This window comes from Pongo pygmaeus, chromosome 20 (genome assembly GCF_028885625.2).
Source record: "Pongo pygmaeus isolate AG05252 chromosome 20, NHGRI_mPonPyg2-v2.0_pri, whole genome shotgun sequence".
NCBI classification, from domain to species: Eukaryota; Metazoa; Chordata; class Mammalia; order Primates; family Hominidae; genus Pongo; species Pongo pygmaeus.
Genome location: NC_072393.2, coordinates 41162515 through 41186219, shown reverse-complemented (window position 1 = coordinate 41186219; position 23705 = coordinate 41162515). Strand labels below are relative to the sequence as shown.

General features: G+C 56.5%; 2 protein-coding genes across 4 annotated transcripts; both read right to left on the bottom strand.

Moving 5' to 3' along the window:
* Nucleotides 1–550: 550 nt before the first annotated feature.
* APLP1 (amyloid beta precursor like protein 1) lies at nt 551–11615 on the bottom strand. Of its 2 annotated transcripts, XM_054462265.2 has the most exons (17): nt 11361–11615; nt 10334–10477; nt 9119–9251; nt 8798–8910; nt 8402–8535; nt 8105–8289; nt 7528–7658; nt 6427–6501; nt 5481–5639; nt 5274–5402; nt 3684–3783; nt 2499–2606; nt 2234–2257; nt 1686–1756; nt 1387–1449; nt 1122–1265; nt 551–999 (listed from the first exon to the last, which is right to left on the bottom strand). In XM_054462265.2, exons 1-17 carry the CDS (start codon nt 11505–11507, stop codon nt 901–903), a joined length of 1959 nt encoding a protein of 652 aa, XP_054318240.1. In that variant the 5' UTR covers nt 11508–11615; the 3' UTR covers nt 551–900. The 2 variants fall into 2 exon arrangements, with proteins under 2 accessions (XP_054318240.1, XP_063514726.1); XM_063658656.1 differs by lacking the exon at nt 5481–5639 and having other exon boundaries at nt 11361–11604.
* A 1386-nt stretch (nt 11616–13001) lies between these two features.
* KIRREL2 (kirre like nephrin family adhesion molecule 2) lies at nt 13002–23294 on the bottom strand. 2 transcript variants are annotated; one of them, XM_063658655.1, is made up of 15 exons: nt 22990–23294; nt 22676–22825; nt 21602–21751; nt 21295–21455; nt 20523–20673; nt 19754–19859; nt 19491–19639; nt 19137–19264; nt 18727–19051; nt 18533–18633; nt 18150–18369; nt 17579–17683; nt 17138–17247; nt 15445–15510; nt 13002–13985 (listed from the first exon to the last, which is right to left on the bottom strand). In XM_063658655.1, the coding sequence occupies exons 1-15, from the start codon at nt 23039–23041 to the stop codon at nt 13650–13652; spliced, it is 2310 nt and encodes a 769-aa protein (XP_063514725.1). In that variant the 5' UTR covers nt 23042–23294; the 3' UTR covers nt 13002–13649. The 2 variants fall into 2 exon arrangements, with proteins under 2 accessions (XP_063514725.1, XP_063514724.1); XM_063658654.1 differs by having other exon boundaries at nt 19167–19264; nt 22990–23145.
* Nucleotides 23295–23705: the final 411 nt, after the last annotated feature.

Below are 23705 nucleotides of genomic sequence, written 5' to 3'. Positions count from 1 at the left end.
AGAAAGAAAAAGAAATTCTTCTGCATTTATACGGGCAGTAGGGGAAGAAAATAAAACGAAGTTCAGTAGACACGTGTAGATATCATATATCCCTTTCTGGGCCACGTGACTGGAATCTCCACACTCCAGGAGGGTTTCTATAGACTCTCCAAGAAGGAATGAAGACTTTGGGGAATGGGAAGGGTGGTTCACGATTCATAATCTCTTACAGGACTCTCGAAGATTGGGGTGGGCGCTGCGTGTGATTGTGTGTGAGGCTGAGCAGATGGCAGAGGAAACTCGCTGGAGCCCAGCCTCCTTGGGGTCCACTCTGGTACCCAACTGACAGAGCTAGAAGGCGCCGCCAGTTCAGCACCGCGGAGAGCTCCAGGACAGGCGCCTATCCCTGGTCTCTGAGCCCAGCCTCCGGCGCGCCAGCCCTTCCCGCAGGCCCCGCCCAGATTTAAAGCTCCGTCATCCCGTTTAAAGAGGCCAAGGCGGCCTGGGCGGCGATGACACCGCATCCAGTTGTGGTTACAGACTAATTCTCCCAGAGAGACTCAGACTGGCCTGGTAGGGAAGAGGACTTTATTGGGATGTTAGTAGGGAAACATGAGAGGGTGAATTCCAGTGAATAGACACTAGGACCAAGGTGGCGGTCACCTTAAAGAGCCATAAATAAACTTAAAAAATAAATTAAGGTGAGGAGGTGCCACGTGGGGAGGCTGCTGGGACTATCTGGGAATTCTTAGGGATGGAATTTGGAATTGGAAAGGGGAAATAAGAATTTCCAGCCCTCTCACAAAAGGGTGTGAAACGATCACTTCAAGACTCCCTGCTGCCCTAGGCTGGGAGTTGGGGTTCTGGGGCTCCAGGAAGAGAGGAGGTCTGGGCTCGGCTGAAGGGGTGAAGGGGGCCGGGTCAGGGTCGTTCCTCCAGGAAGCGGTAGGTGGGGTTCTCATAGCCGTGCCGCTGCAGTTCGCGGAGCTGCTGCTCCTCCAGGGTCAGCATGGGGTCCACCTGCAACGGGCAGGGGAGGGACAGGACAGTGTGGTGCGGGGGCGGGACTGCCCGCAAGCCTCTCAGCCCGCCCACACCCGGGCTCAGGAACTCTTCCCACACGCCGTCCTCCTGGGTCTCACCTCCACCACGCCATGGCTGATAGCCCCGTAGGGCTTCTTCCTGCGCAGGAGCAGCATGGAGAGGACCACGAGGGAGCCTCCGCCTGCTCCCATGATCAGCAGACCCGACACAGCCTCACGGGACACCCCTGTCCCAGCTGGTGCCTGCAGGGAGAGGAGATGGGGCAGAGGGCATCTTTGAGTGTCCTGTGTGCCTTTAGGAATCACAGCCTGGCCGCTGACCCCTGGCCTCTTCCCCTAGGTACCCGGCTGTTCCTCTTCTTACCAGCTCATCCCTCTGAATCTCCGATGAGTGGAAAGGGAACCCCCTTGGAACAGACGCATTCACCTGGGGGAGCAGGAGGTGTCAGGGGCCCAGAAGCCTGGCGCTGGCTTCCTCCTCCCCAGGGGCCCAAGAGAGCGTTCCCCAGCCTTCTCATTTTCTAGGATCTCAGTTCCACGTCCTCAGCTCCCTCTTCCCTCAGGACAAGGAATCCAAGTCCCCAGCATCTCCTCCCTCGTACCCAGCCATATAGGTCCCGATCTTGTTCTCTTTTTGGGAACCCACAGTTCTGACTAACTTACCTTTCGCTCATACTGTTCCAGCGGGTTCATCTTCTCTTTCTCAGGGGATGCAGCATCTTGTTCTGTGGACCCTACCCCCAAGTCTGATCTCATTCTTTTTTTTTTTTTTTTTAGACAGAGTCTCACTCTGTCACCCAGGCTGGAGTGCAGTGGCGTGATCTCAGCCTACTGCAGCCTCAACTTCCTGGGCTCCAGTGATCCTTCTATGTCAGCCTCCTGAGCAGCTGGGACTACAGACATGCCCCACCACGCCCAGGTAATTTTTAAATTATTCGTAGGTACAGGGTCTCATTATGTTGCCCAGGCTGGTCTAAAACTCATGGCCTCAAGGGATCCTCCTGCCTCAGCCTCCCAAAGTGCTAGGATTACGGGTGTGAGCCACCAGCGCCTGGCCCTATCTCATTCTTTAGGGTCCAGAGGAGGGGGTTGGAAAGTACATCGGACTCTACCCCAGGGGGTCTGAGGTTCCCAATGGATGGACACTGTTTCCTTCTGGGTTCAGGGATTCAGTGGGATTTGGAGGCTGGGGTTAACTGTGAGACACTCACCTTTTGGAAGGGTCATGGGGGTATCTGCTGGCAGCCAGAGGAAGCAAGGCAGTGGAACAGTGAAGAGAGGAGGGTATCAGCAAAGAAAGGTGGAGAAACATCCTTCCAGGGACTAAGAAGGAGGATTGGGGATCCTACAGAGGCCCCCGCAACCTTAGACGTTCCTCCCCATCCTCTCCCAGTCACTGTGGTGGTGAAGACACCCTCAGACTCTAGGGGGCCTGTTCCCCAATGTCTGGGGTCATCTATATGTGGGCTCACTCACCGTCCTTGGAATCTGGAGGCTGCAGCCCACCCTTGTCCTCACTGCTGCCCCCAGGGGCAGGGGCTTCCAATTCACTGGGACCCAGGTGTTCAGAGTGGAGGAGTTCCTCTGAGGGGGACATGCAGAAAGGCGGCTGAGGTAGTGAGCATTGGGGTGAGTGGAGGGCACCCTAATAGTAGAGCAAGTGGGAGATCATGCAGACAGCAGAGTCAGCCCCAAGTGTGGGGTAGCCAGAAGTGTGATCTGAGAAAGTGGGAAGCTGGATGGAGGCACTGCTGGCAGGAAGGATGGAGGCTGAAATTTCAAGATTACGTTTTTGTTTTTTTTTTTTTTTTTGAGACAGAGTCTTACTCTGCATGATCTCAGCTCACTGCAACCTCCACCTCCCGGGTTCAAGTGATTCTCTTGCCTCAGCCTCCTAAGTAGCTGGGATTACAGGCAAGCGACACCATGCCTGGCTAATTTTTGTATTTTTAGTAAAGACGGGGTTTCACCACGTTGGCCAGGCTGGTCTCGAACTCCTGATCTCAAGTGATCCACCCGCCTCGGCCTCCTAAAGTGCTGGAATTATAGGCGTGAGCCACTGTGCTCAGCTCAAGATGATAGCTTTCTTAAATACTAGGAGAATCAGGGTTATGTGTGAGACATCCAGGAGGAGCCACAATAGATCTGGGGGCTGTGGTAGGTCACACATTCCGGTATGCATACAGGTTCCTTCCCTTGAATCTGGACTGAATTTGTAACTTGCTTTAACAAATAGAATGTGGGCCCAAGCCTTAAGACCTAGCAACTTCCACTTTGATGTCTTAGAGAGCATGAACCACCATGTAGGGAATCCAGCTACCCTGCTGGTGAGACCTGGAGAGGCTCCACGGAGAAGAGAGGCCCTGAGCTTCCTTGAAGAGGGAGAAAAGTCTATTTGTGCTGGACTCCCAGCCCCCAGATGATCTGCTAGCTAAATACAGCTGCATGCTTGACCACTGGCAAGACCACTAGAAGAACCACTCTGCTGAGCCCAGACCGGATGGCAAATCATGAATAAAGAAAAATCATTGTTGATTTTCACTGCTAAGGTCTGGGCTGATTTGTTACAGAGGAATAAATGAAATTGGGGGGGCTCAACATTTAGGAGTCAAGATCTACCCTCAGAGATCTGGAATGGGAGCCAGGGTAATAGGCACTCACGGATTTGGGGCCGCAGCTCCTGAGCCAGGTGGGGGTTCTGGTCAAGCAGGCCCAGGCTCTGATTCACCCTCTCCTCAATCACTTGAAGGTGGGTCTGCACCTGTGGGCAAGTGGACATGAAGGATGAACTGGGCAATGCAGGCTGGAGACGAGGAAACTGAAGCAGTATGAAGGAGGAATTCAATAGCGACCAAGGAAAAGCGGCACATGCAACGGACAGGACGTGTGGTACGAGGGTCAGGAACTGGGCCATAGGAGAAGGATATTGAAGAATAAAGTCCAAGGAACAGAAAGTGGGGTTTGAGGGGATTCCAGAGACAGAGATTGAGGATTGGAGGGTCATATAGAAATGACGTGGTTCAAGGCAAGATTTGGAGTTCAAGAGCACAGAATGGAGTTTCATAGACAGGAAGAAAACATCCAGGAAAGGGGAATTCAAATTAGAGCTCACAGAACAGAGGTTCCAGGAAAAACAAGTGAAGTTATAGAGAAAGGAGGTTGAAAGGACAGGAAGAGGGTTCAAGGAACAAGAAGGGGATTCTCGACCGGGCGCGGTGGCTCATGCCTGTAATCCCAGCACTTTGGGAGGCCGAGGTGGGCAGATCACCTGAGGTCAGGAGTTCGAGACCAGCCTGGGCAACATGGCAAAACCCTGTCTCTGCTAAAAATATTAGATTGGTGCAAAAGTTATTGGGGTTTCTGGCCGGGCACGGTGGCTCACGCCTGTAATCCCAGCACTCTGGGAGGCCAAGGCGGGCAGATCACCTGAGGTCAGGAGTTCGAGATCAGCCTGGCCAACATGCTGAAACCCAGTGTCTACCAAAAATACAAAAATTAGCTGGGGCCGGGCGTGATGGCTCACACCTGTAATCCTAGTACTTTAGGAGGCCAAGGGTGGATCACCTGAGGTCGAGTTCGAGACCAGCCTGACCAGTATGGTGAAACTCTATCTCTACTAAAAATACAAAAATCAGCCAGATGTGGTGACTCCTGCCTGTAGTCCCAGCTACTCAGGAGGCTGAGGCAGGAGAATAGCTTGAACCTGGTAGGCGGAGGTTGCAGTGAGCCCAGATCACGTCACTGCACTCCAGCCTGGGCAACAGAGCGAGACTGTAAAAAAAAAAAAAAAAATTAGCCCGGTGTGGTGGCAGGCTCCTGTAATCCCAGCTACTCAAGAGGCTGAGGCAGGAGAATTGCTTGAACCCAGGAGGTGGAAGTTGCAATGAGCCAAGATCGCACACTGCACTACAGCCTGGGCGACAGAGCAAGAACCTGTCTCAAAGAAAAAAAAAAAAAAAAAGAGGATTCTGGGAAAGGCAGTGAAAATCCAAGGGACAGAACACAGGATCGAGGGTGGGGGGAGTAGAATCCAGGGGACAAGAAGCAGGGGTCAAAGATGCAGCATGTGAGGGTCCATGTTTCAGGGTCAGGAAGCAGAGCTGAGAGACTGGGAAGAGGCAGAGAAGCGGTGTTCGGGGGATAGGAAGGGTTCCAAGAGACAGAAAGAGGGTCTAAGGGACAAGAGAAGAGCCTGAGGCGCTGGCGTCTGAGGAATAGGGGCGCATTTGGGAGCTGGAAGGATGTGAGCACCTGGAAGCGCATCTGCTGTGCCTTCTCGGGATCCACGGCGGCCACATGCTGGTAGTGGCGCAGCGTGTGCCTCTGTTCCTTCTGCTCCGCACGCAGGTAGCGCCGCAGGGCCAACAGGACACGCTCCGCCTGTGGAAGGGACACAGGATGCCCAAGCCAGCCCTGACCCTTCTCACCCTCTGCTCTCTGCGCCCACGGTCCCCGCACCTGAGGCGGATCCGCCTGCAGGGCCGCCAGGAAGCCCTCCAAGGCGGCCCGGCGCTGGTCGTTGATAAGGGCGATGACGCGGGTGGCATGGGTCTCCACCAGGCGCTGTCGCTCACCAGACACCTGCTCCTCCAGAGTCTGCAGAATGGACTGGAAGTGCTGGGGAGTGGGTGAGCACAGGGTCAGGAGAGGAGAAGATGGGTCAAAGCCTGGTCAAAGACAGCCTGGAAAGGCAGGGCTACATGGGGTTGGGGGGTGTTCCAGGGGCCCAGGCCTGGGCAGAACCAAAGGTTACGGACTGGAAGGGGTGGGCTACAGGGCCAGGCAGGGTGGAGGTGGGACGAGGCCCACTGGGAGCCAATGTGAGGATGTAAACTGTAAGATCGAGTGGGAACAATCTGGGAACAGAACTGAGCAATGTTAAGGTGAAAGGGACAAAGGCTTGCAGGGCTCCTGGCCTGGGCAGGATCAAACTGGAGACAGGCTGTGCATAAATGACACGATAGGGGTGGGACCAAGAGCTGGAATGGGGGCTAACATGAGTGGGGTCTCCATGGGGCAGGTCAGGTTAAGAAAGGTGAGATTGGCCCGGCAGAGCCAGAATCAGGGGGCGGGGCCTGATAGAGACATGAATGCACAAAGACAGACCAGGAAGGCCCTGGCTGCATCTGCAGAGGCCCTGGCTTGGGACAGGACTCCAGAGCCAGCCCTGAGAGGCAAGTCAAGTGTAGATGGGGCCAAATATGGCCAATCTGGGGAGGAGAGCAGTGTCAGGTCAGATGGCAGCTAAGAGGGGCAGAGCTGCATGTAGGCATGGGGCCAGGAAAGGCTGAGATAGGTGGGAAGGGGTGGAACTGGATGGGCAGGGCACTGCCAGAGCCAGGTGAAACTGAGCGTGCTCCAGGTGGTGGACAGGCATGAGGAGGACCCACTGGGGCTGTCCTACCTCATTCAGGGCCTGTCTGTCGGCTTTAGGCAGGTTCTTGGACTGGTTGTCCGCCATGGCCCATTCACGCATCACCTGTGTAGGGAGGGGAGCTTCAGGATCCCAGAATCCACCCTGATCCACCTGGCAAGTCCCCCAACCCCTCTTTAAGATTTTTGAGGCCCCACGGCTGGGCGCGGTGGCTCATGCCTGTAATCCCAGCACTTTGGGAGGCCGAGGCGGGTGGATCATGAGGTCAGGAGATCGAGGCCATCCTGGCTAACACGGTGAAACCCCGTCTCTATTGAAAATACAAAAAATTAGCTGGGCGCGGTGGTGGGTACCAGCAGTCCCAGCTACTCAGGAGGCTGAGGCAGGAGAATGGCGTGAACCCAGGAGGCGGAGCTTGCAGTGAGTGGGAGATCGCGTCACTGCACTCTACCCTGGGCAACAGAGCGAAACTCTGTCTCAAAAAAAAAAAAAAAAGAGATTTTAGGGGCCCCAAATCCCTTAAGTCTCGCTGGCTCTGGGTTCCCAAGAGAGAAGATCCAGAGGAGTTTAAAGTGAAAGAGAGGCCGGGCGTGGTGGCTCATGCCTATAATCCCAGCACTTTGGGAGGCCGAGGCGGGTGGATCTCCTCCCGCTGGGAGTTCAAGAGCAGCCTGGCCAACATGGTGAAACCCTGTCTCTACTAAAAATACAAAAATTAGCCGGGCGTGGTGGCGAGTGCCTGTAATCCCAGCTACTCGGGAGACTGAGGCAGGGGAATCACTGGAGCCCGGGAGGCAGAGGTTGCAGTAGGCCGAGATCGCACCATTGCACTCCAGCCTGGGTGTTAAGAGCGAAACTCCGTCACAACAACAACAACAACAACAAAAGAAAATAAAAACCAATAAAGTGAAAGAGTACCATAGACCAGAGTTTCCACAGAACCTGGTGGCGTCTCAGTGGGATTCTAGATGGGCCATGGATCTCTGGCCATCTTAGGGGGTGGTGTTGAGAGCTCAAGGTCAAAGGGGCTTAGGGAGCCTTTGGAGGTAGTATCAATGTGTCCTGGAGGAATTTCCTGGTATTTAGGGAGCTCTGTACTGTAGGGGGTTCTGGGGCCTCCGGTATCATCACCTCATTAATCTGGCGCATCCTACGCTCCTCCAGGTCCATCTTGGCCCTCAGGAACCCCTCGTGCTCACTGATTTCCCCAGGCATGCCAAAGTAAATATCCACACCGTCTGTGGGCCTCGGGGTGGGAGTGACTGCAAGACCAGGGATCAAGAGGTCAGTCTGCAGCCCACCTCCAGGTCGCCTTTTCTACCTAGAGAACTACATTTCCTAGAGTGCACCGGAGACCATCATGCACCCAGTTGAGCCACCGCTGCTGCCTGGCATTATGGGAGATGTAGTTCTGGACTGGGCCTGTTCTTGCAAAGCTTAGGAATCCATTACGCCATCTTCCAAGCTTTCCTGAAATGATCCTCAAGACCTACCCAATGGCCCCTCTACTCCCAAGTACCCCCAAACCACCCCCTCCCTTGGCGGGTTAGCCCTTCTACCTCTATTTTATCCAAAGATACTCTCATCTTTTCTCCTCAGTTGGGCCTTTCCCCTATAGACCCCTCCCAAAGACACCCCTCAGCAAGACTCCCCCAGATCTTTCTCCCTCTATGGTGGAGAGGCCCCAGGGGTTCAGAGACTGCCTCACCTTTGCTGACCACTGCAAGGGTATGGGAGCTTGGGGGTGGGACCCTTTCCTCTTCCTCTTCCTCTTCAGCCTGTGGAGGCTCCACGAAGTAATCGTCTACTGGCTGTGGGAAGGATTCCTCCTCTTCCTCGTCCTCAGCCCCCTCTACTCTGCTCCCCGGGGGCCAGGACCGGGTGGAGGGGTCACTGAGGGAGCAGGAGAGGACCCAGGCAGTAAGAATCCAGGCCCGGGCTCCCAGGCTTCCATCCCCTGCCTCAGGAACCTTGAGATGGGCATGGAGGGTTCCCTCCCACTCACCCAACTGCTGTCCCAGATGGGTCGGGGGTCCCTGGAGGGGGACAGCACACATACTCCACACCACGGAACCGATCCGAGCCACAGGGTAAAAGCATGCCCGAGCCGTGCAGGATGAGGCCCTGGGAGCTGCAGGCCTGTGGGAAGAGTGGGCCCAGATGCCAGGATTGTGGGGTGGGAGGGGGTAGATGGGGAACTGGGCTGCCAGGGTTGGGGGTTGATGAGGCTGGGGAGCCTGGATTCCTGGTTCTAGAGGAAGGGGTTGGGGATGAAATTCTTAGATCCCAAGTGGGAAGAGGATGCTGGTGGCCCAGACTCCTTGGTTCTGGTGGCGGAGGGTGTTAGAGGTCCCGGTTCCTGGGTTGTGGGGGCTGGGGATGGGTGGGCCAAGGTCCTGACCTCCTGCGCCTCCTGATGCCTCCGGGTTGAACTCTCGCATTGGTCCATGCGCTCCTGGTGCAAGAACCGGCAGCCTTCAGGCACCAGCAGGGCCTCACTCACAAATTCACCAGCTGGGGAAGCACGGGACACCAGGGTGAGATCCTCCTACAGCCACCAACCCCACCCTCCTCAGAATCCAGATATTTTATCCTCAGAGGCTTCTCTGCCCCACTTAGGACACAAGCACCCAGTCCCTTAATGTGGGCCGGAGAGAGGGGCTCAGAACCTTGCCCCTCGGAAACTCCCACCTCAGTTCCCCTCTCCCCGCCTGGGACTCACGCAGGCAGCGGAAGGGCACAACCTGGTGGTGGGGGTGGGCGCAGCTGCCGCTCCGGGAACCCCCGCACCAGCGCTCCATGGGGATGGCCTGCGTAGCCTGCTCCACACGTGCAATCTGCAGCTCCGGGTACATCTGGGGGGATCAGATGGGGGCAATCAGCCCACTGCCCCGCCCCTGCCAGCCACCCCTCTCCAGTAGTCAGGTCCCTTTTCTCTTTCTTTGTCTCTCTCTCTTTCTTTCTTTCTTTGTGACGGAGATTTGCTCTTGTCGCCCAGGCTGGAGTGGAATGGTACAATCTCGGCCCACTGCAACCTCCTCCTCCCAGGTTCAAGCGAGTCTCCTGTCTCAGCCTCCCGAGTAGCTGGGATTACAGGCACGCACCACCATGCCAGGCTAATTTTTGTATTTTTAGCAGAGAAGGGGTTTCGCCATGTTGGCCAAGCTGGTCTCGAACTTTTGACCTCAGGTGATCCGTCCGCCTCGGCCTCCCCAAGTGCTGCGATTACAGACGTGAGCCACCGCGCCCGGCCAGGTCCGTTTTCAAGGCTCTATCATGAGGACATCGCTTCCCTAGGCCCTGCTTCCCCGTAGCACCAGCCTTAGATATCCAAGCTCCTTGTGCTCATTGGCCACGCCCACTAGCAGTTTTCCCTTAAAAGTCCCGTCATCTTTAAGCCCTATCTCTTTTCCTGTGCTGTTTCTTTCCGAAGGTCCCTCTAAGCCCACCTCTCTGGTCACCCCTCCCCGCAGTCAGATTCGTCTCCCCAAAGGTCTCACCCTCCTTTAGTCCCCGCCTTTTCCTCTATTCCGCCTCTCCAAAACTCGCCCTTCCCGTTACAGATTTGTCTTTTCGTGGCCACGCCCCCCAGCTCTCCGCGCTCTCATTGGGCTCCACCCCTTTCCCCATCTTGTTGGTCCTTAAGGTCTCTTTCTGTCTTAGCCCCGCCTATCCTTTTGCCACTCCCCCCTACACCTCTACTCTTTACAAAGACCACCAGATTCCTAAATTCCACTTCCTCTCTGGCTATCTCGCGGTTCTCCCCTTTTCCTGACTTAGTATCTCAAAACAGGTCCCCTGCCCTAGCATAGTTGCGCCTCTTTATTGGCCACGCCCCCCAGCCTCACGCCTTAGATAGCTCAGCACCCTGGACCACGCCTTTTTCAAGTCTAGCTTTCTATGGGCGGCCCCGCCTCTCCCGCTCGGCCCCGCCCACCTGTCTGCAGTACTCCAGCACGCGCTGCGGGTCCCGGAGACAGCGTCGAGAGCGCTGTGGATCTGGTTCCCAGCGGCCGGTGCGCAGGTCCCGGTGAAGGGTTAGGCGCCCGCATAGTCCAGCCACCTGGGCCGACCCCGGGGCCTGGATGGAAGTGAAGAGGACAGTGGGGGCCCGGGGGGCGTTGGCATGAGGGTCCCCTGGTTCTTTGCTCCCTAAGACCGAGACCCCCAGCACCGGCCCCCTCCCCCAAGCACCGCACACCGCCTCCATGGAGGCACCGTTCCCTGGGAAACAGCTCCCGTAGGGCGGGGGCGCCCCAGCTCTCCCGTTGCTATGGCGACCCGGGTCCCCCGGGATTCTTTCTGCCTTGTTGCCGCGGAGACAGACTCCGCCCCCACCCCAGCGCAGCAGCTCTGGAGCCCGAAGGGGTTAAACCTGAATCGCGGAGGAGGAGGCCAGAACCCAGGCGTTCTGGCCCCTCCTCCCTCCACCCCTTGCTCAGGCTCCGGTTGCAGGATGTAAAGCTGACAAGGCCTGGCTTCAGGGGCCTACAGTCCTGGACACCAGGTCCTTGAGGACTGGAGAGCTACATCTGGTTGGGGTGGGTGGTGACTGAAGGACTGGACTCCTGGGTCCTGGGAGGCTGCAAGGGCCTCCATATGGATCCAGAGAATACAAGGGGTCTGGATTATCGGATCTAAGTGCCTCGCTGCTTGGTGGGTCCTATGTCCAGGCGGGAGGGGGTTGGGGCCGAGTCACCTGGGTCTGGAGAGGGGGCTGGACTTCTGGGACCAGGGGCTCTGAATAGACCAGTTCCTATGCTCGGGGTGGGAGGGGGCTGGGACGTCAGATGATGGGGGAGCTGGGGCCTGGAACCCTGGGTTCATAAATGTGGTTGGGGGCGCCTGGGGGCTGACCACCTGGCTGGAAAGACCGCGCTTTCTGCCCTGGACATGTCCGCGCCGGCGTCCAGAGACCCGGTCCCGCCCCTTCCCCCATCCCCCAGGACCCGGACCGGCCTCACCTCGGCCGCGCCGGGGCTCCCACCGGCCAGGCTCCCGATGGCGGGCTGCGCGCGCAGAAGCAGCAGCAATAGTGGCAGCAGCAGCGGCAGCGGCGGCTGGCCCGGGCGGCAACTTAGACCGCGAGCAGCGGGGCTGGCGGGCCCCATGTCCCGGCCCTTGTGCCCTCACGTCCCCTGCACTCCCGCCCGGCCCGGCCCCAGCGGTGACAGGAGCTCCCAGCGCCACCGCCGCCACCTCCTCCTCCCACCGCCCCCGGGCTGCGCCGGCGCCGCCAGCCCCGCCCCGCGCCGGCCCCGCCTTCCTGGCCAGGACAATAGCGCGGCGGCTTCGCGAAGAGTGGAGCAGCTTGGGAACCCCAGGCGGGAGCCTGCGCCAGGCCCCCGCCCCTCGAGATCCCAGGCGTCCCGCCCCATGAGGGGCCCAGCCAGGAGTCCGGCTATGGGCTCCGCCCGTTGTGGATTTTGAGTCCTCCCGCAGGACTCTCACCCTCTTTAGACCCAGACACTCACAGTTTTGTCCTTTTCCAAGGATGCAAGCATCAGAGACCCCCGTCTCCTAGTACATTCCTCTGTTGAGGGCTCAGGAATACAGGCCTCCAAAATGTCCCCAGTCAAGAAGGCAGCAGTTGAGACCTAGTCCTCTCCTCTTTCAGATCCAGAAGTCTGGGCACCTTCTCTCTCAGGACCAGAGACCAAGCCCCCAGCCCATTCTCCTTCAGACCCAGGAGTTCACTCTTCCTGCTCTGCTTCCCAAGGGTCCCAGGGGCCTGGACCTTTAACTCCTAGCTCAAGGATCCATGAACCAAAGCCCCCAGGACCTTTCTTTAAGGATCATCCAAGCAGGCACCGGCACCATGCCCACTGTGGATGCAGCACCTCAGGATTAGGGTCTGGATCTCCACGCTTGCTGTAAAGACCAGGCGATTGCCATTTTCCTACCCATAGTCTCCCCTTCCCTGCTCCACTTCAGGGCTCACTTGTTTGTCTCCTCTAATGAGAGTTAGAATTCAGTCTTCCCCAGGACCCCTGGGGCAGCCCTGTCACATGTGTGCAACTGTATGGACATCTATGCGTGTGTCTGTGCATACATGCCTATGTGTATGTCCTTTCTGTTTGCAACTCGTGTGTGTGTGCGTGTGTGCATGTGTGTGTGAAGATGTATATTAAAAGAGCCCATGGCTGGGCACAGTGGCTCATGCCTGTAATCTCAGCACTTTGGGAGGCCTAGGTGGGCGGATCACTTGAGATCAGGAGTTTGAGACCAGCCTGGCCAACATGGTGAAACCCTGTCTACACACAAACACAAAAATTAGCTGGGTGTGGTGGCGTGCGCCTGTAGTCCCAGCTACTTGGGAGGCTGAGGTGGAAGGATGGCTTGAGCCCAGGATGCAGAGGTAGCAGTGGGCTGAGATCATGCCACTGCACTCCAGTCTGGGCCATAGAGCCAGACCTTGTCTCAAGAAAAAAAAAAAAAAAAAAAAAGAGCCGAGAGTGCTTTGCAGGTAGCAAGAGGCTGAGGTGGCTCAGTTTTACTCCTACAGCCACCTTATAGGCTAGGGTAAAGGAGGGACCTTGGGACAGGTCTAATGGACCCCTTCCTTGATGGAGAGTGATAATGCCAGTAGACTCCCTAAGACACACTTGCCTCTTTGACTTTTTTTATTATTAAACATAAATATTTTTATCCCAAGATTCCCCTTTGCCCCGACAGTGGTAATTCTCACCGTATCCCCACTCCTTGGGTCCAAGTCTTTCTGAGTCTTTAAGGAAAGTGAAATCAAGATGGTGGCCATCTTGGGTTCCTAGGGAGTATATGGCCATCTTGGCTGCATTTCCATTGGCCGAGCAAAGTTCCCCTAAGGGAGAGCCAGGTTGGGGCCTGGTATGCTCTTCATCTCCATCTATCCTATGCTACCTTTCTTCTCAATGCAGATGGTCATCTTGAAATATCTTCTTTCAGTGGCTAGAAACAACTTCCATCCTGGCCCCAAACTCCCAACACCCACTGCCCTGTCCCCATCTCTCCTCAAAGAGCCTACCTGCCATCTTGAATCTCTTTTACACTGGGGAATAGGTGGGCATATTGGGTGGCCATGTTGCTCCCACTTGGGGCATCTCCTTTGGCTGAGCTGACTGTATACAAATGCTCCTGACAAACGTAATGATCTTTCCCTCCCCTAGTGTTCAGTTTTGGAGGAGTAAGGTCGCCAGCTTGTCCTGGCTCCTCAGAAATCAGAACAATCCATTATGGCAAGTTGGAGATCCCAGGACTCTTCCATTGGAGAGATGTCACACATGAGTCTGGAGACGTGGGTGGCTAGGTATGGGGAAGGCAGCATATGGGAAGGGGGGAGTCCCGGGGGCCAGATCTGGGGGCCCAAAGGATGTGGGTTTGATATAGCTGGTGAAAGCTCGAGGGTGGGGTGTGGTGAGATAGCCTGCCCTGGCTCTGTAAAGTCTGCCGGGGGAGACCATGCCCAGGTGTGGGTTGAAGTCATAGAAGGTAGGGGTCCCTGGGGGCCCAAGGGGGGAGGGTGGTGGCAGGAAGAGGCCTCCTCCAGGGGCTTCGCCAAGGCTCAGGCTCACACTGACTCCTCGGACCTTGTAGTAACCGTTGGTTGGGTCCTGAGGGGACAAATGGGACTCAGTAAGGTCTGTGAGCATACAGGAGGCATGAGGGTCACTGATGTCTGGTCACTGAAATAGACCAGACCTTGAGAGAGACAAAAAGAGACAGGAGTGGGCAGAGACACACATGGACTGGGAGACAGAGAAAGTGAGACAGAGGAACAGTGATAAGAGGCAAAGGGATAGGACATAGGCAGAGAAAGGTAGAGACGGAGGGATGTAGGCCTGCTGAGGGGTGTCAGTGTGGAAGGTGCAGAGGGAACAGGAGAGAGACACTCACCTGCCCAACAGCCTCTAGGCTTTGATTCAGTGTCACACCCTGTGTTGCTGCTACAAGGCATGTCACTAGGATAGAACTGGACCCTGTCCTCACAGAATCCCACACCAAAGGAAAAATGACAGATCATGAGACAGTACCCAGAGGGGTCAGAGCTGTGCCTGGGAAAGGCATAGGCAATGACAGGGGCTGTGATGGCGGAGCCCTCAGCATAGTGGGTGGGATAAGGAAGCCCAGATCAGAGTGGTCATGGTTGTGATGGGTGGAACACAGGCAGAATGATCAGTCTGTCATGACGGAAGCATGGGCTTCCTAGAACAAGAAATGTCTGAGCTGAGACTAGAGGACTAAAGGAGGGTATTAGGTAGACATGGGAAGGAAGGTAGGAGTGTTTCAGGCCAAGAGAATGGCATGTCGGCTGGGCACAGTGGCTCACGCCTGTAATCCCAGCACTTTGGGAGGCCAAGGCGAGCAGATCACTTGAGGTCAGGAGTTCAAGATCAGCCTGGCCAACATGGTGAAACCCCATCTCTACTAAAAATACAAGAAAAATTAGCCAGCTATTAGGGAGCGTGAGGCAGGAGAATGGCTTGAACCCAGGAGGCAGAGGTTGCAGTGAGCTGAGATTGCACCACTGCACTCCAGCCTGGGCAACAGAGTGAGACTCCGTCTCAAAAAAAGAAAAAAAAAAAAAGGAAGAGAGAGAATGGCATGTGCTAGGTACAGAGGAGAGAGAGAGAGAGAGAGAGAGAGACAGAGAGAAGTGCTCTGGCCTGGGGATGGCCTGGGGATGGCCTGGAGTCAATGTGGCCATCCTGAGGTAGGACCCCAGAGGAAGGACAGGTTTGGGGAGATGTGGGGCCAGTGTAGGGCCTAGTGGCTGAAAGGGGGCTTGACCGTGATGAGGAGAGCACAGGCAGAGTGAGCCCTGGTCTGGGGCTCCAGATGGAGGCTAGGGCTGGGACAGATGGGTGGGCAGAGTCTGCAGATAGGCAAACTGAGGCTGGGAGCTGGGTGAGATGGCCCGGGGGCAGGAGGAGTGGGGTGAGGAGCTGAGTCCCAGCTCTGAGGACAACAGAAGGAAAAAGGAGGGGACAGGTGTTGGAGAGAGATGGAAACACAAGTAAGGGAGCCCCGCCCCTCCCAACAGTGAAGGGAGCCCCGCCCCTCAACACTCACCTTGGTCTCCAGAGTCCCTTCCTCCTCCAGAACCAGATCACTGTGGTCAGTGTGCACAATGGGGCCCTGGGGTAGGGAACTTAGTGAGAGGGAATAGGCAGAGGATCCCCCCCACTCCAATGCCAGACCCCAAGGACCTTCAGCCAGCCAGTGGAGGCAAGGCAGGAGAGAGTAAGAGCACCCAAGAGCTGGGGACTGCACTCAGGACAATAAAAGGGCTGTGAGAAGCCAGCGCGGTGGCTCATGCCTGTAATCCCAGCACTTTGGGAGGCCGCAGCAGGAGTATCACTTGAGGCCAGAAGTTCGAGACCAGCCTGGCTAACATGCCGAAACTCTGCCTCTACTAAAAATGCAAAAAATAGGCAGGCATGGTGGCAGGCACCTGTAATTCCAGCTACTCAGGAGGCTAAGGAACTAGAATCACTTGAACTGGGAGGTGGAGGGTGCAGTGAGTCTGGATTGCACCACTGCATTCCAGCTTGGACGACACAGCAAGACTCTGTCTCAAAACAAAACAAAACAAAACAAAAACAAAAAAACAAAACAGGCTGTGGGGACATACTGGGCCTAGGGAATAATTGGGTCAGGGGCATGGACTTGGGTGACATTTGGGTGTGGGGTCACTGTTAAGACTAGAGCTCTTGGCTGGGCGCGGTGGCTCACGCCTGTAATCCCAGCACTTTGGGAGGCCGAGACGAGCGGATCGCGAGGTCAGGAGATCGAGACCATCCTGGCTAACAGGGTATAAACCTCGTCTCTACTAAAAATACAAAAAAATTAGCTAGGCGTGGTGGCGGGTGCCTGTAGTCCCAGCTACTCCGGAGGCTGAGGCAGGAGAATGGTGTGAACCCGGGAGGTGGAGCTTGCAGTGAGCCCAGTTCGCGCCACTGCACTCCAGCCTCGGCTACAGACCAAGACTCCGTCTCAAAAAAAAGAAAAAAAAAAAAAATACTAGAGCCCTCAGGCCGGGCGTGGAGGCTCATGCCTGTAATCCCAGAACTTTAGGAGGTAGAGGCGGGTGGATCACCTGAGGTCAGGAGTTTGAGACCAGCCTGGCCAACATGGTGAAACCCAATCTCTACTAAAAATACAAAATCAGTCACGCGTGGTGGCGGGCGCCTGTAATCCCAGCTACTCAGGAGGCTGAGGCAGGAGAATCACTTGAACCAGGGAGGCAGAGGTTGCAGTGAGCCGAGATCGCAGCACTGTACTCCAGCCTGGGTGACAGAGTGAAATTCTGCCAAAAAAAAAAAAAAAAAAAAAAAAGACTGGAGCCCTCCTACATTAAAAAAAAAAAAAAAAAAATGGAGACAGGGTCTTGCTCTGTAGCCCAGGCTGTAGTGCATGGTGCAATCATAGCTCACTGCAGCCTCTACCTCCTGTGCTCAAGGGATCCTCCCACCTGAGTGTCCTGAGTAGCTGGGACTATAGGTGTGTGCCACCATACCCGGTTCATTTTTTATTTTATTTTATTTTGTATTTTTGTAGAGATGGGGTTCCGCTATGTTGTCCAGGCTGGCTTCGAATTCCTGGCCTTAAGTGATCCTTGTGTCTCCACCTCCCAAAGTGGTATTACCAACGTCAGGCACCATGCCCGGCCTTAGAGTCCTATTTGGATTTGTGGGCCCTCTTGGGACTGGACTATTATTTAGGTCTGGAGGCACAGTCAGGTCTGGGGACCCTGGCATCCTACCCGGTCCTCGCGGCTGCCTGTCTCCTCTTCTTCAGGACCTCGCGAACTGGAGCCGTCGCTGCTGCGGGGGATTCGCATCGGGTTCTTTTGTTCGGAGAAAGAGGCTGAGGCTGACAAACAGCGACCGGTGGAGTTAAGCGATGGGCGGGGTCACAATGTGTACAGACCAATAAGCGGGAAGAGAGAGGACTGGGAACCAATGAGGCGGATCGGGTGGGGCTGTTGGAAACCAATAAGAATCCTTCCCACCTAGGACTGTGACCCTGGGAAGGTCTAGTTAGGGTTTTTAAGGAGGGAACCAGAACGTGAAGGTGAGCTAAGCCCTGTGCAGACCTGGAAATGGGACTGGAGCCAAGGCCCAAGGCCAGGTCAGGTCACTGGGCAGGCAGGGCGCGTGTGGGGCTGGGGCCTGGGGAGCTGGGGCGGGGCTCAGGCACTAACCTTTGCCGTGGCGCCAGCAGCAGAGGGCCACCCCAGTGATGACCATAAGGAGAGTCGTGGTGGCAGCGGCCACTCCGGCCACTATCCGCACAGTGGGCAGCAAGTCTGCAGGGAGCAGAGGGGACATCCTGAGAAGGCTGAGGGGGAACCAGGAAGCGGGGGCTCAGGGATTGAGTTTGGGATCCCTGGGTTCAAAAGGTCGCACATTTGGAGATTCAAAGGCCCTTGAATTTGGGGTTCCCCAAGTTTGAGAGTGAGTTTAAACTCCCTGGCTTTAGGGAGTCTTAGAGTTTGAGGGGTCCTTTACTTTGCAATTTGCTTTGCAATCGTTGGAGTTTCCCTTTTTGGGGCCCCTAGGTGTGAGGAGTCTCTCAGTTTAGGACGCAGAATGCGAAGGCATTTGTGGTTGGGGTTGTGTCTTGGGAATCAATGAGCCCATAGCTTTGAGACTCCCAAGGTTTGGAGGTCTCTGCATTTGAGGGTCTGAGGTTTTGCAGCCCTCGGCTGGGGGATCCCTGCGTTTGTGGGGTTTAGACTCTCCAGATTTGGGGTCTTCGGGCTGGGGTCTCACCTCTACGGCCCAGGCTGGCCCGGGCACCTCCCTCGCCCAGCCGGTTCCGGGCACTGCAGTTAAAGCTCCTGCTAAAGTCAGACTCCTGGGTCCCCGAAATGTGTAGCACAGAGATCAGGCCCGGACCCAGTCCCCCGCGGCTCTCCGGGGCAGGGAATGTCTCCACCAGGAACCGGCCCTGCGACCCCGCCTCCAGGAAGCCCTCATCCCAAGACCAGACCTGGGGGCACAAAAGAGGGAGGACACCGAGGAGACTGAGGAGGGGAGGAAGAAGCAGGAGGGACGTCTGGGAAGTCAGAAATGGTCACAGTAGTTTCGGGGGGCCAGGTGGGAGGTCAGGGATCACGGCTGGGTGGGTCACGGGAGGAGTGACATTTCCTTACCACGGCATCTGGGGCGGGAGAGGCGAAAACCAGACACTGGAGGCGAGCAGGGCCCCTCAGGAAGGCAGGCGCAGAGTGCAGGGCGGTCACTACTGGGGGAGCTGGGATGGAGACGGTGGGTCACTCAGAGGAGAGGTCTTGCCCCCCCAAAGGCTGTAACAAAGTCGGGTCTGTCCAGCGCACTCTCTGCTAACCTCGATCAATCAGGCCACGCCGCCTCCAAACTCCGATTCTCCTAAAAGCGTCGCCTTCAATAGGTCCGGTCTCCAGCCCCCGCTGGGTGTAAAGCTCCTTCCAGGCCACTCCCACTGCATTAGCCCTTGCCGCCTCTGTCCGCTCCCTATCCCGGGACGAGCCAAGTCCCCTAGCAAACCCCGCCTTCTCACCGTTCACAGTCAGCCGAGCCTCCGCGGCGCCGCCCCCCAGGCCCGATAGCCCAGGCTCAGCCCTGCACACATAGTCGCCTGCGTCCTCGGGCTCCACCGATGGAAGGCGCAGTGTGGCTCCAGAGCCCAGCACCTGTGACAGGGAAGGGGCGTCAGAAGCCGGATTTGCAAAGAAGGCTTGTCCCCCGCCAGCCACCGCCTCAGATTTAGGGCTGCACCTGCGCGCCACCGCGGCGGGTCCAGGTTACCCGTGGAAGAGGGTTCCCGCGCCAGGCGCAGCTGAAAGAGGCGTCTTCCCCCAAGTCCACGGACACGGGCTCCGGCTTTGCCTGCAGAATCGGCCCAACTGGAAGAAGGAGACTAGGGGTCACATGGCCGGGGCGGAATGCAGCCCCTGACCCGGGATCAGCCAGCCCCACAGAAACACCACACCCTCTAGGGCGCAAGAATATGCCCCAACTCCACACTCTCCTCCTCCTAATACCCCACGCCCGCTCTCCCGGCCCCGCCCCTCAACAGCCCTGAAAGCCACGCCCACCTTTGACCACACCCACAGGTCCGCCCCAGCTCACACAGCACATCCAGCGCCGTACTGCGGTTGGCGCTACCCACGGCGTTGCTGACCTCGCAGGACACGGGCTCAGTCAGGAACGAGGCGTCTGCCACGACCTCCAACCTTGGCCCGCGGGCCCCGAGCACCGGGGAGCCCCCTTTTGCCCACCTGAGGAAATGGTGGCGCTGTTAGCGTTGTCCCGGCTCTCTGGCACACCTACTCAGGTCCCAGCCCTTCCCAAGCTCACTCTTGGGGCTGGGGAGAGGTGGTCTTCGTCCTCACCTGTAGCCTGTGACAGGAGGCTGGGCTGTGGCCTGGCACAGGAAAATGACCTTCTCTCCCTCCTGCACAGTGTGTGGCGAAGCAGACAGAGTCACCTCTGGGGGGTCTGTGAGGGTGGGACAATGGTCAGATGGGCAAGGACCAGGAACACCTCCGTCACTGGCCTAGGGGTCCAGTCCCTGGTTCCTCCACCCCACGAGTCTGGGCCCCTAATCCCCTTCTCCCTTTGAGCCAGGAGTCTGGGCTTTCAGTTCCCAATTCCCCCAGTTACCTCAATGTGCCGGCCTTCTGCCCTCTCCTACTCTCCCAGATGTGAGTCAAGGCCCAGCTTTCTCTTTTCCCAGGGACCCCAGCCGTCTGTCCTCTCCTGCTCGGAGTCTCACTCTGTTGCCGAGTGGCACGATCTCGGCTCACTGCAACCTCTGCCTCCCGGGTACAAGTGATTCTCCTGCCTCAGCCTCCCAGGTAACTGGGATTACAAGTGTGTGCTACCATGCCCAGCAAAGTTTTGTATTTTTAGTAGAGACGGGGTTTTGACATGTTGATCAGGCTGGTGTCGAACTCCTGATCTCACATGATCTGCCCGCCTCGACCTCCCAAAGTGCTGGGAGTACAGGCATGAGCTACCATACCCGGCCCTCTCCTGCTCTCTTAGATCCAGGAGTCCAGGCCCCAGTTTCCTCATTCCCCAGGGGCCACAGTCCCCCCATTCCTCATACCCAGGAGTCAGGGCCCCACACCCCTCTTTCCCAGGGCCAGCTGCACTCACACTGCAGGCTCAGTGTGATAGCCGTGTCCCTTCCTGCGGGCAGGGCCTGGCTCCGGGCCCGGCAAACCAAGGTGGCTCCATCATCATGGCTGAAAGGGGTCAGGGTTAAGGTGCTCTCCACTGACCCCGGGGTCCCTTCCTTCAGCAGGGTCTGGAGGGAAGGATAAGAATAATAATGCCATCTACCCCTTACATCAGGGGTGTCCAATATTTTGGCTTTCCTGGGCCACATTGGAAGAAGAACTGTCTTAGGCCACACATACTAACACTAATGATAGCTGATGAGCTAAAAAATTACAAAAAAGTCTCATAATGTTTTCAGAAAGTTTATGAATTTGTGATGGGCCACATTCAAAGCCATCCTGGGCTGCATGCCGCCCATGGGCCACAGGTTGGACAAGCTTGCCTTACTTATATAGTGTTCACTATGTGTTGGTCACTCTTCTGGGCATTTATAGGTATTTATTTATTTAATTCTCACAATACCCTATGACATGCATGCTACTATTATCCTGATTGTATAGATAAGGCAACTGAGGCACAGAGAGGTTAACTAACTTACTCAGGATCAATCAACTAGCAAGTGGCTGAGACATGATTTGAACCCAGGTAGTCTGGCCCTAGAATCTTTACCCTGCATCATATTTCAAGAGTCCAAACCCATGAACATCTGCCCTCTCATGTCTTCTTCTCTTCTGGATGAGCCTGTGGTCAGAGTGTACCCCAAGTTTCCCTCAATGGGCAAAGGCTAGCACAGGAATTTGGACCTGACCTGATGGAAGGTGGTTCCATCCAACCGGACCCCATCTCGGAACCACAGCAATTCAGGGGTAGGGCGGGCATCCCCATGGCTCCGACATGTCAGGTTCGCAGGAACTCCAGCAACCAGAGACACAGAGGGGCCGCCCAGCACCTGGGGGGCTTCTGGGGGGACTGCAAGGTGGATTTGGGGTCAGAGATGGATCCTGATCTTCTCAGCTCCAATTGACCACCCCCCTGGGTTTCCTGGACTCTGCTACTCACTGCTAGTACTGGCTGCCCTCTTGGGCTCCCAGGGGACAAGTGGGCGAGGTCCTTACCCAGTACATGCAGTTGGGCTGGTCTGGAGCGGAGGCCTGCTTGTGTAGCCTGACATTCATATGATGCTTCATCCTCTAGCTCCACAGGCCTAATGTGGAGGTCATGCTGGCCATTGGCTGCGTTCCCTGATATCCAGTACCGGGACCACCCTGGAGTCAGGGAGGAGGCAGTCAGTACGCCATGGTTCTGAGATCCTGGCCTCAGGCCTCCATCCCCAGACATCCTCCACCAGAAAACTGGCCCACACATTTGGTGGTAAGACACTATTAAAAAGTGTGTACTGGGCCCAGAGAGACTCTAACTCCCTCCCAACCCAGAGTCACTGCAAACTTGGGGGTGATAAAGTCAGAAAGGAAAGCAAGAAAATGATTGCCATAAAAATTAGGTTAGATACTACTTCTGGAGTGAGGGGGAGGGGGGCTATGATAGGGGAAAGGAATACGGGGGCTTCTGGGGAGCTAGCAATGGACTTGGGTATTGGCTGTGTGAGTGTCTATTTTATTTGGTAAATCTTCCGTTTATATTTACTGCACTTTTTTGCATTTATGTTCTCTCCTTTTTTTTTTTTTTTTTTTTTGAGACAGGGTCTCACCATTGCCTGAAGTGCAGTGGCTTGATCATGGCTCACTGCAGCCTTGAACTCCTAGGCTCAAGCAATCCTACCACCTAAGCCTCCTGAGTAACTGAGACTATAGATGCACACCACCACGCCTGGCTAATTTGTTTAAAATATATATATATATTTGTGTAGAGATAAGGTCTTGTTATGTTGCCCAGGCTGGTCTCAAACTCCTGGTTTCAAGCGATCCTCTGGCCTTAGCCTCCCAAAGCGTTAGGATTACAGGCGTGAGCCACCGCACCTGGCCTATGTACTATTTCGCAATAACATAATAATTCCCAAACTCTATGGGTCACCCCCAAAGAAGCAGCTAAAAAATCAGGACTCCTAAATGTTTACCCCAGCCCATCAATTTCCCAAACTTGAAAATGTCAAAATAGAAACTGCAGGTACAGCCGAGCCCAGCAACTCTATCCCTAGCCAGCCCGTCCCAGTGTGGAGAGAACAGTCTTACCTGGCAGGTCCCTTTGGCCCCCTAGGGCCAGCCCACTCTTAGTCCACTGAACTAGCCCCCAGTAGGAGCCCAGAGCACACGGCAGCCGGGCTTCCTCCCCCAGCAGCACCACCAGGTCCTCTGGCTGTTGCAGGAAATGGGGCGACGGGCCTAGGAGAGTTGGGGACAGCAGGGCTGAGCTTAGCACCTTCAAGGGCCCCCTCATTCAGGACCCAGGAGTCCCAGGCCCCAGCTCCCTTCTCCCTACTGAAGCGGCAGCCCGCAAGCAACCCCCCACCCCCACCCCATATTCCTCTGCTCCCCTCGTGCGGTACCTGCGCTTCCTCTGAAGCAGAAGAGGAGGACGAGGAGGGAGGGGACCCGCATCCTGAGCGTTTGTCCCCCAAGGTTCACGAGATTTGCCGTCGCACGGGCCTTCCCGTCAACTTCTTTCTCGCAAGCACGCCTCCTGTCACACCCTGGCCCGCAGCCCCGTTCACGCTCGACTCTTCGCCCCAGCCTAGAGAACCCCTGTCTCTGGCCTGCAGTCCTCCAAGTCTGCTCATCCGCAGCCTCTGACGCTCTGAAACGCCTGCCAGTTCCGCGGCCTGGGTCTTTGGGAGACCCCAAGAGGGCCCGATCCTGCTCGCCCCGCCCGGGTCCGCCCCCCGGGAGCTCCGCCCTCTTCCCATTGAGAAACTCCCGCGGCTGAGACGCGGATGAATGGGGGACGCAGGGCGGGATCCCCCGGCGGGTGGGCGCCCCCAGCTCAATTGGGGTCTGGGAGCCGGAACACCTGGGTTCGAGGAGGGGGTCCCGGCTGGGTTGGACACCTGCGCCCTGCCGGGGTTGAGGGGCAGGCAAGGGGGTGAGGAGGAGGGAAGGGAGAGAGTGGAAGAAACTTGCTCAGCCCAGGTCCTAGAGGGACTGCTCTCAGTGGAAACTGAGCTATAAATGGGAGCTCCTGGGGCCTCGCCAGTTTCCGCGCCCTGGGGGAGGCGGGATCCGGGGCTCCCCCGGGCCAGCGAGTCGGGAAGAGGGCACGCCGATA

Excerpts from the sequence above, each read along its gene's own strand:
- APLP1 (XM_054462265.2), bottom strand. The coding sequence starts at position 11,507 with ATGGGGCCCGCCAGCCCCGCTGCTCGCGGTCTAAGTTGCCGCCCGGGC. Across the intron at positions 6,502-7,527 it reads GGATGCGCCAGATTAATGAG|GTGATGCGTGAATGGGCCAT; the intron begins GTGATGATACCG and ends CTCCCTACACAG. Across the intron at positions 2,607-3,683 it reads GGAGCTGCGGCCCCAAATCC|AGGAACTCCTCCACTCTGAA; the intron begins GTGAGTGCCTAT and ends TGTCCCCCTCAG.
- KIRREL2 (XM_063658655.1), bottom strand. The coding sequence starts at position 23,041 with ATGCGGGTCCCCTCCCTCCTCGTCCTCCTCTTCTGCTTCAGAGGAAGC. Across the intron at positions 19,640-19,753 it reads CCTCCTGTCACAGGCTACAG|GTGGGCAAAAGGGGGCTCCC; the intron begins GTGAGGACGAAG and ends CCATTTCCTCAG. Across the intron at positions 18,634-18,726 it reads GCGTGGCCTGATTGATCGAG|CTCCCCCAGTAGTGACCGCC; the intron begins GTTAGCAGAGAG and ends TCTCCATCCCAG.